The 15,866-nt window shown below is 35.1% G+C and overlaps 1 protein-coding gene across 1 annotated transcript; it reads right to left on the bottom strand.

Annotated features, from left to right (window-relative positions):
- Window positions 1-538: 538 nt before the first annotated feature.
- LOC124355866 lies at window positions 539-6,810 on the bottom strand. The gene is made up of 4 exons (XM_046807021.1): window positions 6,717-6,810; window positions 6,233-6,478; window positions 4,035-4,220; window positions 539-2,049 (listed from the first exon to the last, which is right to left on the bottom strand). The coding sequence occupies exons 1-4, from the start codon at window positions 6,808-6,810 to the stop codon at window positions 539-541; spliced, it is 2,037 nt and encodes a 678-aa protein (XP_046662977.1).
- Window positions 6,811-15,866: the final 9,056 nt, after the last annotated feature.

Consider the following 15,866-nt stretch of genomic DNA (forward strand, 5'->3'; position numbering starts at 1 on the left):
CATGATCGTCTGACCATTTCTTTACACTCACTAAATCAGTATTGACATGACGGACAGCCTCAGCCGTTTCAGAGAGTTTAAAAGAAATCAATAGCTGTGAATCATCCGCGTAGGAATGCAAAGAACAGTGACTTAAGTGTTCTTTCAAATCTGCTGTGTATATAAGAAAGAGAATCGGTCCTAAGCAACTGCCTTGAGGAACACCGACGAACCTAGGAAGTGCTGTCGATAACTTCCCGTTTACCTTTGTACGTTGCGTACGCCCAGACAAATAAGATGAAAACCATCTAACTGAGATATCATCAAACTGGTAAAATCTTAGCTTTGCTAGCAACAAATCAAAATTCACCGAGTCAAAGGCTTGGGAGAAGTCAAGGGAAGTAATCACACTCTCTAGGCCCTTATCTTTAGCTGAAATAATTTCATCAATGACATTGAGAAGTGCTGAACAAGTGCTAAAACCCTGCCTAAATCCTGAATGTGTTTCAGGAAGTAATCCTTCAGATTCTAAATATAAGACTAGTTGTTCTGCCACAACTTATTCCAGTATTTTGGAGATGACAGGAAGGATTGAGATAGGTCGAAAGTCTGAAACTAAGGTAGGATTGAGATTCTTTGGCAGAGGAACCACCACGCTCTGCTTCCAACTAGAAGGGAAGTTGCCAGTTTTCAATGATACATTGACCAGGTGAGAAACTGCTCCAATGCAAAAGGGACTCAGGCCTGTAACCATTTTTATGGATATTCCATCCACACCAAATGCAGTACTTGTGATACTGTTCATCAACTCCTTTACCTTACTTTCGGATACAGGAGAAAAAGTGAAAGTAGAATCTATCCCTGCACATTTGTTACTGTTAAAGAATTTCAGTTTTTCTGTGCTCACTGTCCCGTTACAACCCATAGTTGAGAAGTAATGATTTAAATCTTCTAGTTCAACAGAATAGTCCTTTTCTTCAACTGACCTCATCAAACCACCATCTCTTAAAGTAGCCCAGAAAGTTTTAGAGTTTTTTGTATTCAAAGTATCAGTAAAATACTTCCTTTTCACTGATCGTATGGCCACATTGAGTGCGTTACGAGCCCTGCGGTATGCATTCCTAGAAACCTGTGTTTTCAGAGACAAATAAGTATGTTTACAATTATTCTTCTTTTTTGTAAGGTATGCTATGTTTGAATCTCTCCAAGGAGCTTTCTTTCTTGTTATTCTTTTTCTCGCCAAGGGTGCACATTCATCAAACACTTGGACTATTTTTTTTGTTAACACATTAGCGATATCATCCACGTTTCGATGAGTCATTATGTTATCCCAGTGTATATTGGAAGCAACATCAATAAACGTATCACCGTCAAAATCTCTAAAATTCCTATATGTAATAAACTTTTCTTTGGATTTGGATTTTTTGCAAGGCACGTCACAGTAAGTCAACCTGTGGTCGGTGATCCGTCTACCATTGTGATTAAAAATGTTGGAGGTATCAACCATTCCTACGTCAAGGTAATGGGTCTTGTCTACAATTATCAAATCAATAAGAGAAAATGAACTTTCTGTGACACGTGTGGGCTCCTTAATAATCTGAGAAAGGCCCATTGATTGAAAAATTCTTTCGAGATATTTTACATCTGCCCTCTTTTGGTTCAGAAGATTCACATTCAAATCACCCAGCAAAATCACTGAATCAACACCTGGTGACTCGTCGATGTACAGAGCGTGGATTAAGGAGCTCAAGGTCGAATAAGGAACGTCTGGGGGCCTGTATGCAATGCAGATAAGTAGCTTCAAACCTTTAAGATTAACCACACCGCTGATGTATTCAATACGGTTGTCAACATTTTGAAGATAAAGACGAACAAACTTAATTTCTTGTTTTACATAGAGAACTATACCTCCACCACCATCTCCCAAACCAGTGGGTCTATCAAAACGATGGAGTGAATAGCAAGGGACATCAAAAACATGAGAGGGGGTCTCCGAAGATAACCATGACTCTGTAATTCCCAACAGGTCAAACTGGAAGTCCTCAATCACCGAACACAGCTCTTCAAAGCCTGTATTCAGTGATCTAATATTAACTTGAGCTACTCTACAACTGTTGGTAAAGTCTCGGTGCCGTTTCCCGACAGGTTACTAATTAAAGAAGGGGAAACTGAATCATCAGTATGGGATATCTGAGGGCTGGGACACACACCTTTTGGCTCAGCAGACACAGCCTCATAAATTATTTTCAATGAGTGAAAAATAAGATTACCAAAACAGTCATTTCCCTTCCGATTCAAGTGTGTTCCATCACGCGCTAGATGATGATATTTAACCACAGCGCTAGTGTCAAGGAACTCTACGTTGAAATTATTGCACATCAGCATTAGCTGCTCATTAAAATAAAAAAGGGCTTTCTGATTGATATCCTTTCTTGTCAGAACACTATTTACAATTATGATAGAGTTTGGGAATTCTTGTTTTGCTGTACTCAACAGGTCAGCCATAGAGTGAAGCACCGTGCGCTTACCCCAACCACCATTATACCCATGCCCCCCATTATAACCATGAACAAGGTTGTTTGTACCAACAAGTAGATATATTATTTTAGGTTGTGCAGATTTATATTTTCCAAGCTTATCTTTAATATGAGAAATTTTAGCTCCCGGATTAATATCCACGATAGCCCCACCATCTGCACACCTCTTCCCTGAGTAACGCAGAAGTGAGTCCCCAATCAACAAAACATTAGACATAGGAGTTTCCTGAATCTTCTCATTTGCTTGTATTGTATACTTTGGACCGCTTATGTCACTAGAAACCTTTACTCTTACATCTGAGTGCAGGACATTGCGATGCGTAAAGGTTTCTTTACCCACTTTAGAACTACTTTGATTTGGTAGATTTACAGAAACCCTAGGTTTGTTTGTTTGTCGTATGAACGACTTTTGTTGCCATTTACCAGATGAATTGCAAATTGTTGTATCATTAATACAGGTACTCTCCAACTCAAGGGCTTGAAAACGGTTTGTACATTTTACAATGTGGTTACTTGGGAGGGAATTAACATTTGTATTTTTGGTACGTATACCCTTAGGTTTTACTTTTACCCATTTCCCTGATTTTGTAGTTGGTGGAGCACCATCACAATTGATATTGCTAGAACTTAAAACTTGGTCTATATTACGAACATTGACAGCGGATGGTGAACAGTTTGGGACATGATTGGGCCTTGCAGTGGTTGGCTCAGATGGAGCTACCTCAGACTTATTTCTTATCAAAAGGCCACTAGGGCCATCGACAAACAGTGCATACCAGTTACTGAACGAACTCCCAGCACTTGGCATAGTTTTTTGGCAAAAGCCCTCGTTTATGAACTTAGCATTGACCAGTACACTTAGGCCACATTCATAACTATTGTTTTGTTGAGTGCAACTCAACTCATGGAAACTGTTTGCCTTGAAGCCCAGTTTAATTGTTACTGCTTTTGCAACTACTGAGTTTATGCCAAGCAATGAATCCAGATGGTAAACCAAGTGACTAGAAATGTCAACAAACAGCAAGCTCAAGTGCGAACCAGTATCTTGCTGTAAAGTAGCTGTGTTATTACTAACACACAAAAACGCATAATCAAAGCTGTTAAACATAAGTTCACCTAAAAGAGCTTTTACATCATTACAAGTACCATGGTTTACAACCTGAGTTACAGAGGGACCCATAAAAATTACCCTGGCTAAGCTGTCTTTGTTATTACTACTAAAAGACTGAAAGAAAGTATCGAGAATTGTGTCATCCACCCATCTACTTTTAAGCCAGGACTTTTCCTCAGCTTTTTTAACTGAGGATTTTAGATCAGTTACAAATCTAGTCAATTCTAGTTTTTGATTATTACTAACCGCAAGGTCTGACTTAAGTTTAGCAATAATTGAATCATTCTTGCAAACTAAAGACTGCAATGATAGACATTCACCAGACTTATTTTTTAACTTAGTTTTTACATCAGTAAGGCTAGAGAGCATTCCACAGTTATTTTTTAAAACAACGTCTTTTTCTTCACGGATGATATCCAGTTTGTTAAATGAAGCGTTGAGATCAGATTGCCGCTGTTGTTTTTCTCGTTCCAGTCGGGATTCGAGAGTCAAGATGTTGCACTGAAGGTCCTTAATAACTGCCCCAGAATTCTTTTCAGAAGCTAAAGCGTTGTCCAAACGCTGAAGTAGGCTGAAGATATTCAGCTGAAGGTCTGACAAAGTGATGTGAAGGTGATTAGCCTCTAACTTTTTCAAAACGAGGCAGATATTTGTGAGAAGAGTTTCTGTTTCAACGTCCAGATTGTCTGTGTTGGCAAACGCCTCCTCAATTTGATTGGATGCATAATTAGACCTGCCCCGCGTTAACACCATTTTATTGTATTGACACAAACACTTTGACGTATCGTAACAACAATTCTCCTCTGAGTAATATATATTACAGTAAATATAACAAATTTAAAATTCAGGTTAAAAACTATAAATATAACAAAGTTAAAATTCAGGTCAACAACTATTAAAAATAATAAATATTACAGTGTTAAAATTCGGGTTAAAAACTATAAAGAATAATAAATATAACAAATTTAAAATTCAGGTTAAAAACTATAAATATAACATAGTTAAAATTCAGGTCAACAACTATTAAAAATAATAAATATAACAAGGTTTAAATTCGGGTTAAAAACAGATTAAATAAACGTTCCTTTGATTGTTTATTTTAAAACAATCAATTTATTAATTATTTGCGGAAGCAAAAAGTATTCGCCCTGCCGTGGATCCGATCCAAGCTCCGTTGTTGCTGATTTGTCACAGTCTGAAGCGATGTCACTGAGCTATCAGTGCTTGCAGGAGGTACTGAAGGCACTGGTACTTGAGCCGCGCAGATGTTCGAACAGCGAGCGATGGGACGGCTTATTGACATGTGCTTGTCTTAGTTAGCTTGTATTGAGGTTATGTCGTATCTACGACTATCGCCTTTACTCACTCAAATGTTCCAAAATGTCACTCACTGTCCACTGTCTCAGCGCTTGACGAGTCTGCAAGTTCACTTGTTACTTAAAGTTTTATTTTAAATTTAACTACTAAATTTGGTATAAAATCACTAGCCGATTTGGCACCGAATAGCTGTAATGATTTCTGTAACACTTGAACTGTTTAAGCGTATGTAGAGGAAACGTAAATTAAATCTTTCATTCATAGTGAAATCTCTTATGATGTAGTACGATGGAGCCTATTATAATTTTAAACCAATTGTCATATATTAGGTAGAAATTTGTGTAGTTAAATGCTATTCAATAAAAACATTCTTTAAACTAACTGTAGTTTACATACATTCTTTAAACATTTGGCTAAGTATAAAAACTCAAGGGGCGGATAAACAAATCTTACTACCTTATTATTAATAAAATATTAATAGTCACCAATTTCACATCCTTAAAGCGGCCCATACACTAGACGTGCATTGCACGCCGTGCTTGGCATGGCACTTTGTGCCCCACACACTGACGGTTTAGTCAGTCCCGTGACGTGCTAGAAGTTGGTTGTGGTATTGTGTAGTATCGTCGTGCTGTGATATTTTACTACTATGCCTCTTGTAACTAAACATAAAGCGTTAACAGTATTGTTGATTGGTGTGATTCATGACGATAGCAAAGTGAAGAAGAGAAGAAGACAATTATGGACGAAAAATTGGTTAAAAGAGAGAGAAATGTATTCTGATATGAGACTACTGAAAGACTTACGTGAAAATCATGATTACAGGAACTACTTGCGAATGGATGATGAAACATTTAGTTATGTGTTGGAAAAGGTTAGGCCACGCATCGAAAGACAAGACACTAATCTGAGAAAAGCTATAACGGCGGAACATCGGTTAGTTGCCACGCTTAGATATTTAGCCACTGGAAGGTCACTGGAGGACATAAAGTATTCAAAAATGATATCACCTCAAGCTCTTGGCCTCATCATACCGGAAAAATGTCAAGCTATTTTTGAAGTTATAAAGTAAGAATACTTAAAGGTAAGACAAACCGTTAAAAAATTCCATCCAAGCCATTTATATTTTAAAGCCATGAACGTAATTTTTACAGATATTACCTGTTAATAATGTTTTTATAATTAACAGTGTGGCAATTAATTGTGTATATTTTTTTAACCTAACATAGCGATACTCTGAAAAACGGGATTAAAATACAGTCTAAGCTTTCATCTTCCTCGCACTCACTGAGTACATCGTCATCAGCATGACCTGGGCCAGTTTGTTGTGAATCTTCTGTCGGAGAATCTAACGATGTGATCGACAGACGTACTTCTTCTTGATCACTCAAAAATAGTAGCAGTTTGTAATACCATAGTTTAGGTACATGGACTGCGTCTGTGCCAGCTCCTGATCTCTTGCTCTCGATAACTTTCTTATGTTCTCTTCTAAAATTACCTCTAAGCAAATCAATTTTCTTCTTCACATAATCAACTGTAAAATCAGGCACCACAGTTTTGCACAGTTCCACAAGGTCTAAATACACCTTTCGTTTTAGACTTTTATTTGAGTACTCTTTACACTTCACTCGCCACAAACAATGGTAATTTCTGTACGAATCTATAAATAATGGTAAGAAGTTAGGAGAGAGAAAAATTTGTGTGTCAGCAGTCGACATGGTAAATATAGGAGAGTATTTGCCGCGAGAGAACGAAAAATAACCTCAAAAGACACTCCACTCTTAGCACGTGGCGAGGGACTGGTCCACTCACTCGCAGGATGGCACGGCGCCCGGCGGCAGGTGGCACGGCACGCTGAAAATCCATCGGGCCATGCAATGCACGGCGTGCTTAGCACGGAGACCTCCACACACTGGCACGTTTCTTCCAATTTTGGCACGTCGAGCTTGCACGGCGTGCATTGCACGTCTAGTGTATGGGCCGCTTAAAAGTACCTAGTTATAATTTACACAAAAGACCAAGTACTTTACAAAACCTAATGATTTGTTAAATAATAAATAAATAATCCAATCATTAAACAAATTATAACTATGTTTTACTAATTTTAAACTACAGAATGATAAAAAATAACGTATTAAAATAATCCCAAAATTCTGTTATGCCTTCTATTAAGTTTTAATGGCTAAAGGAATATCAGATATATATGACAGGTTTATGACATTGTGAGTGGCTCTTATATCTGGTTTAGAGATGGTATAAGCATTTTTTATCAGAATTATTAATATTGTCGACTAGAATTTAAGTTTGGTTTTTTCTGCGATCAAAATTATATACAATTTCATATACACAGGGCGTTTAAAAAGAACCTGCTATACTGTACAAGGTTCGTTTTATCAAAATAATGATAAATCTCACATAAGATGGGTCCTGAATGCTTCGTAGGAGAGTTATTCAGGGTCGGATATCGCCTGAAATATTTAGGTTGTTATTTGCGTTTCTTAATCAGATAATGTTATGTAAAATAAGTTGTAAAATCGTATAAAATCGAACCCAGAACTCAATATCCAATATTAAAAAAATAAATCGGAGTAAAGCAAAATAGGTTAAAGTCGAGAACACAACTTTTTGGCATTTGGATTACAATAACACGGTTGAACTATTTATAAAGAAAGAAATATTTTCAATAAACTTTGTAGATTTAATAAGCTCAAAAGAATGTAAATTAAGTTATTAAAAACGGAATAGTGCTGTTTTGAATTAAATTTTATGTAAATGTCCTTAATAATAGAAAAAGTATCTATAAATTTTCTGTGCATTTAAATTAAAAGCGTCAGTAAACATGTTTATATTTCGATACTCAAAATAAAATTTTCATCAGCTGTTCACACACATTTCAAGTTTCAACAAATACCTAGAATTTTAAAATAGGAATATTGATTGACCGTATGTTTCAATAGCATGGTTCCCTATCATGTTTACATACCGAACTAGTAACATATATCTCATCAGTGCAAAACGGAAGCGGTGTTACCTTTACGATTTTCTGTCATATACATTTGCCTAAAATGTATTGTGTATTGATTTGTGGTTCCATTTTCCACGGAGAGAGCCTTCCTGCCCTTGCTTGATGACTAAAATTGCAATCTTTTACAAATGGTTCATGAACCATGTTAGTGCCCAATGTCTCTAACCACTCAAAATATATTGTCCCACAGTGGTAAGCAAACCAATTTCAATTATTTTACATGTACACATTTCCAGCTATGATCATTAACTAAAATCTAGAGCTAAGTAACTGGTTTGAATTGCCACCTATAGTTAGGGCTATATAATAGTAGTTGTCAATTCTATATGCCTAACATGACAGCTGCTATTTATCCATTAAATGCGTACGATGTACTGGTACACCATGTGGCATGCTTTTCTTTCACTATCAGCTATGAAAAATATTATCCAAATCGGTCCACTATTTCTTGAACATTGAAATACCTTCACAAATATATACATGTAGAATTATTTGTTTCGTCTTATACATATTTTTCTGAAGTTTTTATTTGGCTATATATTAACCTCATATCTTATTTGTAAGACGAAATAATAAATCTAATATATATTTTACATAAAGTTGATTCCACAGAAATCGCAAGATAAAGCCAAAAAAAACGAGACCGTCATCTGAAAAAACGAACAATATTACAAAAGTACCACCAAATGGAAACAAACAATGTAGTCTTATGTATCAGCAGCCGATTTATCTTGGAAACTGGGCTGTAAAGCTGCTATTTGGAGCTTTTTGTCCAGACAAATAACTGTTTTGGTCTTTCCTATTTCATTCGAGATTAAGAAGATTGTGACCAGTACCTTAGGAATAAGGGTGTATTTAAGTCGACAAGTTAACATATGAATAATTTTGAAGTACATGTAATTAAATTGAATCGCCTAAAAATATATTTTCAGTTAAGTAGTGAAACATACTTGTATATATTTAAAATATAACTGTATTACTAAGTGCAAAACTCTAGAATGGCAAGACTAGGCAGTAGCCTTAATAAGAGAAACCTTAAATGTTTCCTAAAATAGGAACATATTTCGTTGTAACATAAAATACTTGTTAAATCTACTCAGATAATATTACGTTCAAAGTTAATTTTTTATAAGTTTAAATGGAAGATAATATAACGTTTTCGGAAATATTTCATTATTTATTGGTCAAATATGCATTCCAGCTTAACTGGAAGAATGTTATTTATCATATGTATCCGTCATCTCTAATAGTCAAATTAAAGATGCATTATTAGTTTAAATGTTTAAGTTTCGTTGCAGTGATGGGACAACACTCACAGTTAGCATTTTAATAAAATATAAATACATTCAAACATTTAGATACCCCATAATATTTAAACAACCAATTGTTTTATCGCGTTTACAACTATTCCTGCAGTGTAATATACTACTTAAAAAAACTTACGCCCGCTATATATAAATCTGAGAAATAAAATCCATACAAAAGCACGTAACAAATCATTATTATTAATTTCACGAATATTCTAAAAAGACAATTTCGTTTTCCGAAATAATGTGTAATGACTTTTATATATGTAAGCATTTTTCCCAAAATTGAAGTCGCAGCTGTGTTGAAACCATCTTCAAAGAAAGTTAATGAATAGTAGTTGTTTATAATTAAATATTATAGACAAATTTATATTGTTTTAGCTTTATATAAGAAACTATATTAAAATTGGGGTCGAATACAAATGGCAGTATTTTATAGGTTGTTTTGTTAATACTGTTTATATATTCATTTTATAGTAAAGAAAATTTAAACTTTTAGTTGATGGTTCGTTTGGAGACAGCTTAGTAGAGTTTAGCTATATATTTATGTTGCTCAATAAATCACATTTAGGATGTTTTAATAAATTGGTCATTTTTGTACAATTTAATACGTGATTTTCACTATCCGCGTCAATAGAACCATCAAACAATACTCAAAGCCAATATTTCTTCATCGAATACTTGATTAAGTTTGAAATTCTATGCTCAGCTATGGTATCAGTCATTTAGAACTGATACTCAACATTATAAATTTAAAGTATGAAGGCCGTAGCGCTCCAACATTGTATAAATTATGCAAATGTTCATACTTCACAGTTGCCTTCCTGCGTGATATGAGTAGCCCAATGTGTAACCTCGACCTCCGGTAGACTGTTCACCTCACTACCAGACGACACCTTTCAAGAGGTGAACTGATAACGAACAGCTAGTGTGATTATTTAGGAAGCTCTTGCGAGTCATTGGTTTCGTCAGTTCTGTGCTGGACACTATCGCTGGATTTTTGACACTTACTAATAAATTATTAGTAGGGTTTTTTGGCATGTTGTCTTTGTCCACCCGTGGACTGCTCACGGAGCTTTGTGGACTTATTGACAAGCTGCTACTGGGTGTTCCAGTCTGCACTGCCCCGCCCGCTAATATATTCGCATGTTCGTGCATACTCGTGTTGTGACTCAAGTTTAGTGAGTACAAACCTGAATATATTGTACCATGTGCTCTTACGGATTAGTGAATGTTGGTCACGCAAACCGATGTCTAATAATGCTTAGAATCTTTTATGTGGTGGAAGGAGCCCTTACCATATTCAAACAACACTATATTCAACACTGCCTTCTCAATTTAACTGTACACAAATAGGAATTAGGGTATAATTGTTGTATTTGTATGTATTTACATGTTTAGTATTTTGCTTGTCTCTGTTGTATATTGCACTTCGTGATGAAAGAGTGTTACGCTCCCTACCATAAATAGAGTCGGTTAATCATAATTATATTTCTCTAATACTTGCTAACACTCTATGTGCACCCTATTATTATAATAGTAATGATCCCAGCGACATACGTAACTAACTACCGTCCAATCACTATCCAATCACTATTCTGCCGGCAATTGGCAAGGTTTTTGAAAGTATCGTGGTAGATAGACTGAATCCATTTCTATCCAAAATAATCCATCCTTCCCAACATGGTTTTATGAAGGGCAAGTCTACTGTCTCCAACCTCCTGCTCTTTTAAGAATATGTTTTTGTCTGCTTTTCGCAAGAACTACCAAGTTGATACAGTCTACATCGATATGGCAAAAGCCTTCGACAAGGTCGACCACACAATTTCTTGTGTCTTAGTTGCTGGGTTACGGAGTGGCTGAACCTCTTTTGTCCATAGATTTCTAGTTATCTTAAAAAACGTTCTCTGGTCGTGAGGATTGGTTCCGCCACTTTCCACTCAGTTCTCACCTTCTTCAGGAGTTCCCACAGGGTTCTTTGCTGGGACCTTGCCTCTTCAATGTCTTTGTCAATGACCTACTAGACAAATTAACTGTAAAGGCCTTACAATTTGCTGACGACCTGAAGATTTTCATCACTGTGTCTACACCAGAAGACTCTCAAGAAATTCAAAATAGCCTTTCCGAAATTGAGGATTGGTGTGTCAGGAATAAAATGTCTGTAAATCCCAGTAAGTGCTCTTGTATACACTTATCACCGTATCAAATCCCCAGTCATATACGTATACTCCATTTCTGGTATATCCATTCCACGGTCCCCAGTGTATAAAAGACCTAGGCGTTATATTTGCCAGCGACATGGGATTTTTCTGGACATATAGACCACATCAGTAGCAAAGCAAACAAGATGCTTGGTTTCATAGCAAGATTCTCCAGAGGCATCGACAACCCTTCTGCTCTTCGCTCTCTGTATTGTTCTCTTGTGAGACAGCTTGTAGAATATGCAAGTCCCGTGTGGTCGCCTTACACACTGTTGGCAATAGGACGAGACTGGAGGCTCTACAAAGGCGTTTTTCTTCGCTTGATTGGTGTCCGGCTGGGTTTTGCCTATCTTGATGTGCCTGTGGAGGAACTGTCCAGCATTCTGAACTTGTCACCTCTTGCCCTGCGACGTGACGTGGCTGATGTTGTCCCTTCTCTGGAAGATAGTGAATGGTCGCATGAACTGTCCAGAATCTCCTAGCTGAAATCGACCTCAGAGTTCCGGCAAACACAAGATCTCGAGATCTGCTGGGTCGAAGATACCACTCAACCAACTTCGACTTCAACAGTCCTTTCGCAAGGTTTTATTCGCCTGGGAAATCAGGTTGCGTCTGGGTGTGACCTGTTTCTTCGATGGACTTCACCAGGTTCGCCGGCAGGCCTTCTCTCTTCTTTCTTGACAAACAAGGGATGGACGCTAATCTCACGAGGCTGCAAAGAAGTTCTTTATCAGTACGTTGACTACCTATCAGAATGAACGGACACACACACGAAATGAAGGCTTACTTAACAGCCCCGAGCTCCATCAGCTGATCAACATCCATATTCCACAGAAAACTCGCCTGACACAGACTTTTAGCAGACATCACTATCACACTGTGTATGCCTACCACAGCACAGTCCCTCGTCTTATGCGCTTGAGAAATGGATCTCAACTGGAGTTTCTTTGGGAATGACCCACCAGACTTTCAGGAGGCAAATCCTCTCGCTTCCATCTGAGTCTAATCAATTTACTTTCTAAGTCGTTATATTATATTATTGTTTATAGTGTGTTGTATACCTTATCTTCTATATTTTTTTATTATTATTATTAGATTCGATTACCTTATATAGTCCTATTAATGTTATTTATTACCACGAGTTTACTGTTGCTTTATGTTAATGTACGTTAGCGTTGTTTCATTGTTACGGTTATGTTTGCTATTATTGTTAATACTGTTTATTGTTATATAAATGATTTTCCTAGTGTTAACACTATTTATTGAACCACTGTTTCAGTGCTAAGTTTGCTTATTGATTTGGTTTATAGCTACACATGTTGGTTGGCGTGCTTGCAACATGTTATTGTATTGTTCCTTATTTATACTTTTGTATTTTTTTCTATAATATATATTGTTATCTTAATATCCTTATATGTAAAATGGTATATTGCCGTTAATAAATAAATAGTTTTTTAAGCATTTGTTTACTGTAAGAGTTGTTTACTTAACTTAAATTACTCTTGGTAATTTCGTAAACATTTTTAGCACATACATAATTAGTTTAACTATATAAAATTGGTGTTTTGTGAATTTTCGTTCAGTCTCCGTAACAATATTGATATAAAACCGTACAAAAACTAGTGGTTCTATCTTCATCATTGTATTCTGAATATTACAATAACTATGCAGTGCAAAGGCCGGGTTGACAAAAATATATGTAGTGTAGATAGTAGGGAGCCTTGTTGGTATTTTGCTTAGAAGCAGGAGTCCTGTTCCTTCTTAGGGCTCTGCATTAACGATTCGCCTACAATAAGGTGCCACCCTTTCATTCACCTAGCGAACTTAAGGAGGAAGAAGTACTAATCTTAGAATACCAAAGGCAATTATTATACACTTAGTTTTAAAAAAGTCTCCAATATAATACTGTATTCTCAGGGAGATCTAAATCTAGTAATACAAGACTATTATGCTATTTCGAGAAGAGTGGACCTCGGTTAAAGTTTGGTTTGAAGATGAACTCGACGAGTGCAGGTAATAATTTTATTTAACAGTAGTTTTCCTGTTTAGCAAATTTAAAACTCAACTGTTTGGATCTAGAACAGCAATTCTAAAAAAATTGCAATTGGCGTACGCAGCGCAGTCGTAAATTATCTTCCATATTACCAAGCACAATTCGCCTTCCCAACTTTTTTTTGAAGTTTCAAGTGTATGTAACAATCATCCTCTTTATTGCTACACTTAAAACAAAAATATCAATTACTTACTTAATATATATTTTCCCAAAACTTTCAAAGCTATAAGCACAGACTAATTGAGCATACAAATGCATTTCTTACCTGGTTCGATGTACTGTAAATCGCAATTGCATACGCAACCTGTCGGTAATACCTGCTCTTGCGTCTAAAGAGACACTCTAATTTATGATTGGTTTACTCATCATTACAACATCGAAGGCTTTTTTTCAATACTAGCCAACGGCACGACGAAACACCGTGGGTGTTGCCGTATCCTGTGACGATAGCAGAAAGTGTCAATGTTAGGTCTTTCAAATACTAGTTTCTTTTAGGAGTATACGAGGTTTTGTTAAATTTCCGGTGTTCTTCTAATTAATAACAGAAACAATGTACTCATTAGTGGTGGCCTCCGTTTACTCAAAAAGTACAAATAAAAAACCATATTCTACTCAAAATCAGTACTTGTTGATATATTCAGCAAAGGTTATTGTTTAATTTATACATACATATATATATATATATATATATATATATATATATATATATGTTAATATTTACTCCTAAATTACACATTATTTTGTCATCTGCTAAGTTACCTGAATTAATAAAAAAATTTGGTTGTCGGATTTTCTTTATCGTGAGTAGGCTACTGAAATAACAGATATAGACCTTTTTGGAGAATAATGTAACTTATTCCAAATAAAATCCCCTTTAACTGCCAGCCTTCAAATAGCACGTTTTTTTATTAAATTACAGATGAATAATTTATTAATAACGAGTTAAACAATATTTATATGATAGGATACAAATTTTAATTATTTTTATAGTTGTATAATTGTAGTCTTGGTTCAAATTAAAGTGTTTGAATCCTTTATTGGTATACGTGGTAAAGATATCAGAATGTAATAATCCGTATGTCTATTATTTTATAAAACTATGGATATATAATCCAGTTTTTTTTTAATACTATTGACTCGTATAAATTGGTAGAGTATGATCATAATATTTTCGTACATTGGAGGAATATTTGTGTCATAACTTTTATGCTATGAATTTCAGTTCATTTCATTCACGGCTGTACAATTCAAGATATTCACTTTGTTACATAGTGCAATCCGAGAATGAGATAAAATGTAATATCGCATTCTAATATGAAATCCTCATTCTTATAAATTTCGTCTCAAAGCGTAAGATATAAAGGGAATATCTAGCAATAATATTACAATTCTTTCAAGTCTTACATGTGATATGAGTCCACGTATTGAGAAAACAAAGTTTTTATTCATTCACGCATCTGTTATGTATGAGCTAATACATTACGACTTGACTTCTGTAACCTTTACACTACATATAAAGCGTATTGATTATTCTAATTTATTACTTGAAACATTTGTAAAAACTACTAGAGATATAAGAGAGCAATAATTATTTATTATGAAAGTTACAATAGTAATTAAAAAATAACATTCGTATATATCCTTGTCATTAAACTTCCGTTGTAACTGTTATCTTTGATGATGGCTGTGTAGTAGTTACTATAAGATTATATTAGTTTTATAACTTAACTTTAAAATAATTTTTGATAAGTAAAATTAAAACTTCTTTTACATTATTTGTAGCACTATTGTCCATGTTCTTCTTAATAAAATACCATTTCTTTTTTTTTAATTAACCTTTGCATATACCTAATTTATGACTGGATTAAGTTTATTGAAAATTATATTGCTTGGATTTATTAATATTAAAAACATAATCTATAATCATTACCAAGCGGTAAACAACGTCTTCAAACAGATTTATCTATAATACAGATATATCAGGAGAATTATATACTATCTTTGCTTGAATGAGATTCCAAACATTCCTGAAATAAATAATATTAAGAAATATCATTATATAACTTGACCTAAATATATGTTCAAAAGCACTTTGATCTAATGTACTTTGGAATAGTTCAACTTTAAAAGCCAACAGAATTGTAGCCTTTACGTAAGAGATTACGACTGTATCCAAATGAGCTAACACGAGGATGTACACAAATAATTAAATGCTTTAACTAATTTATTCTTGCATTAATTTAGGAACACATCTTAAATTAAGACATGTAAACAACATGTTAATTAGCACCCTGACGTACAATCAAGAGAGAAAAATAAAAGGATAATTAGTCATG

The sequence above is a fragment of the Homalodisca vitripennis genome, chromosome 2 (genome assembly GCF_021130785.1).
Source record: "Homalodisca vitripennis isolate AUS2020 chromosome 2, UT_GWSS_2.1, whole genome shotgun sequence".
In the NCBI taxonomy this organism is placed as follows: Eukaryota; Metazoa; Arthropoda; class Insecta; order Hemiptera; family Cicadellidae; genus Homalodisca; species Homalodisca vitripennis.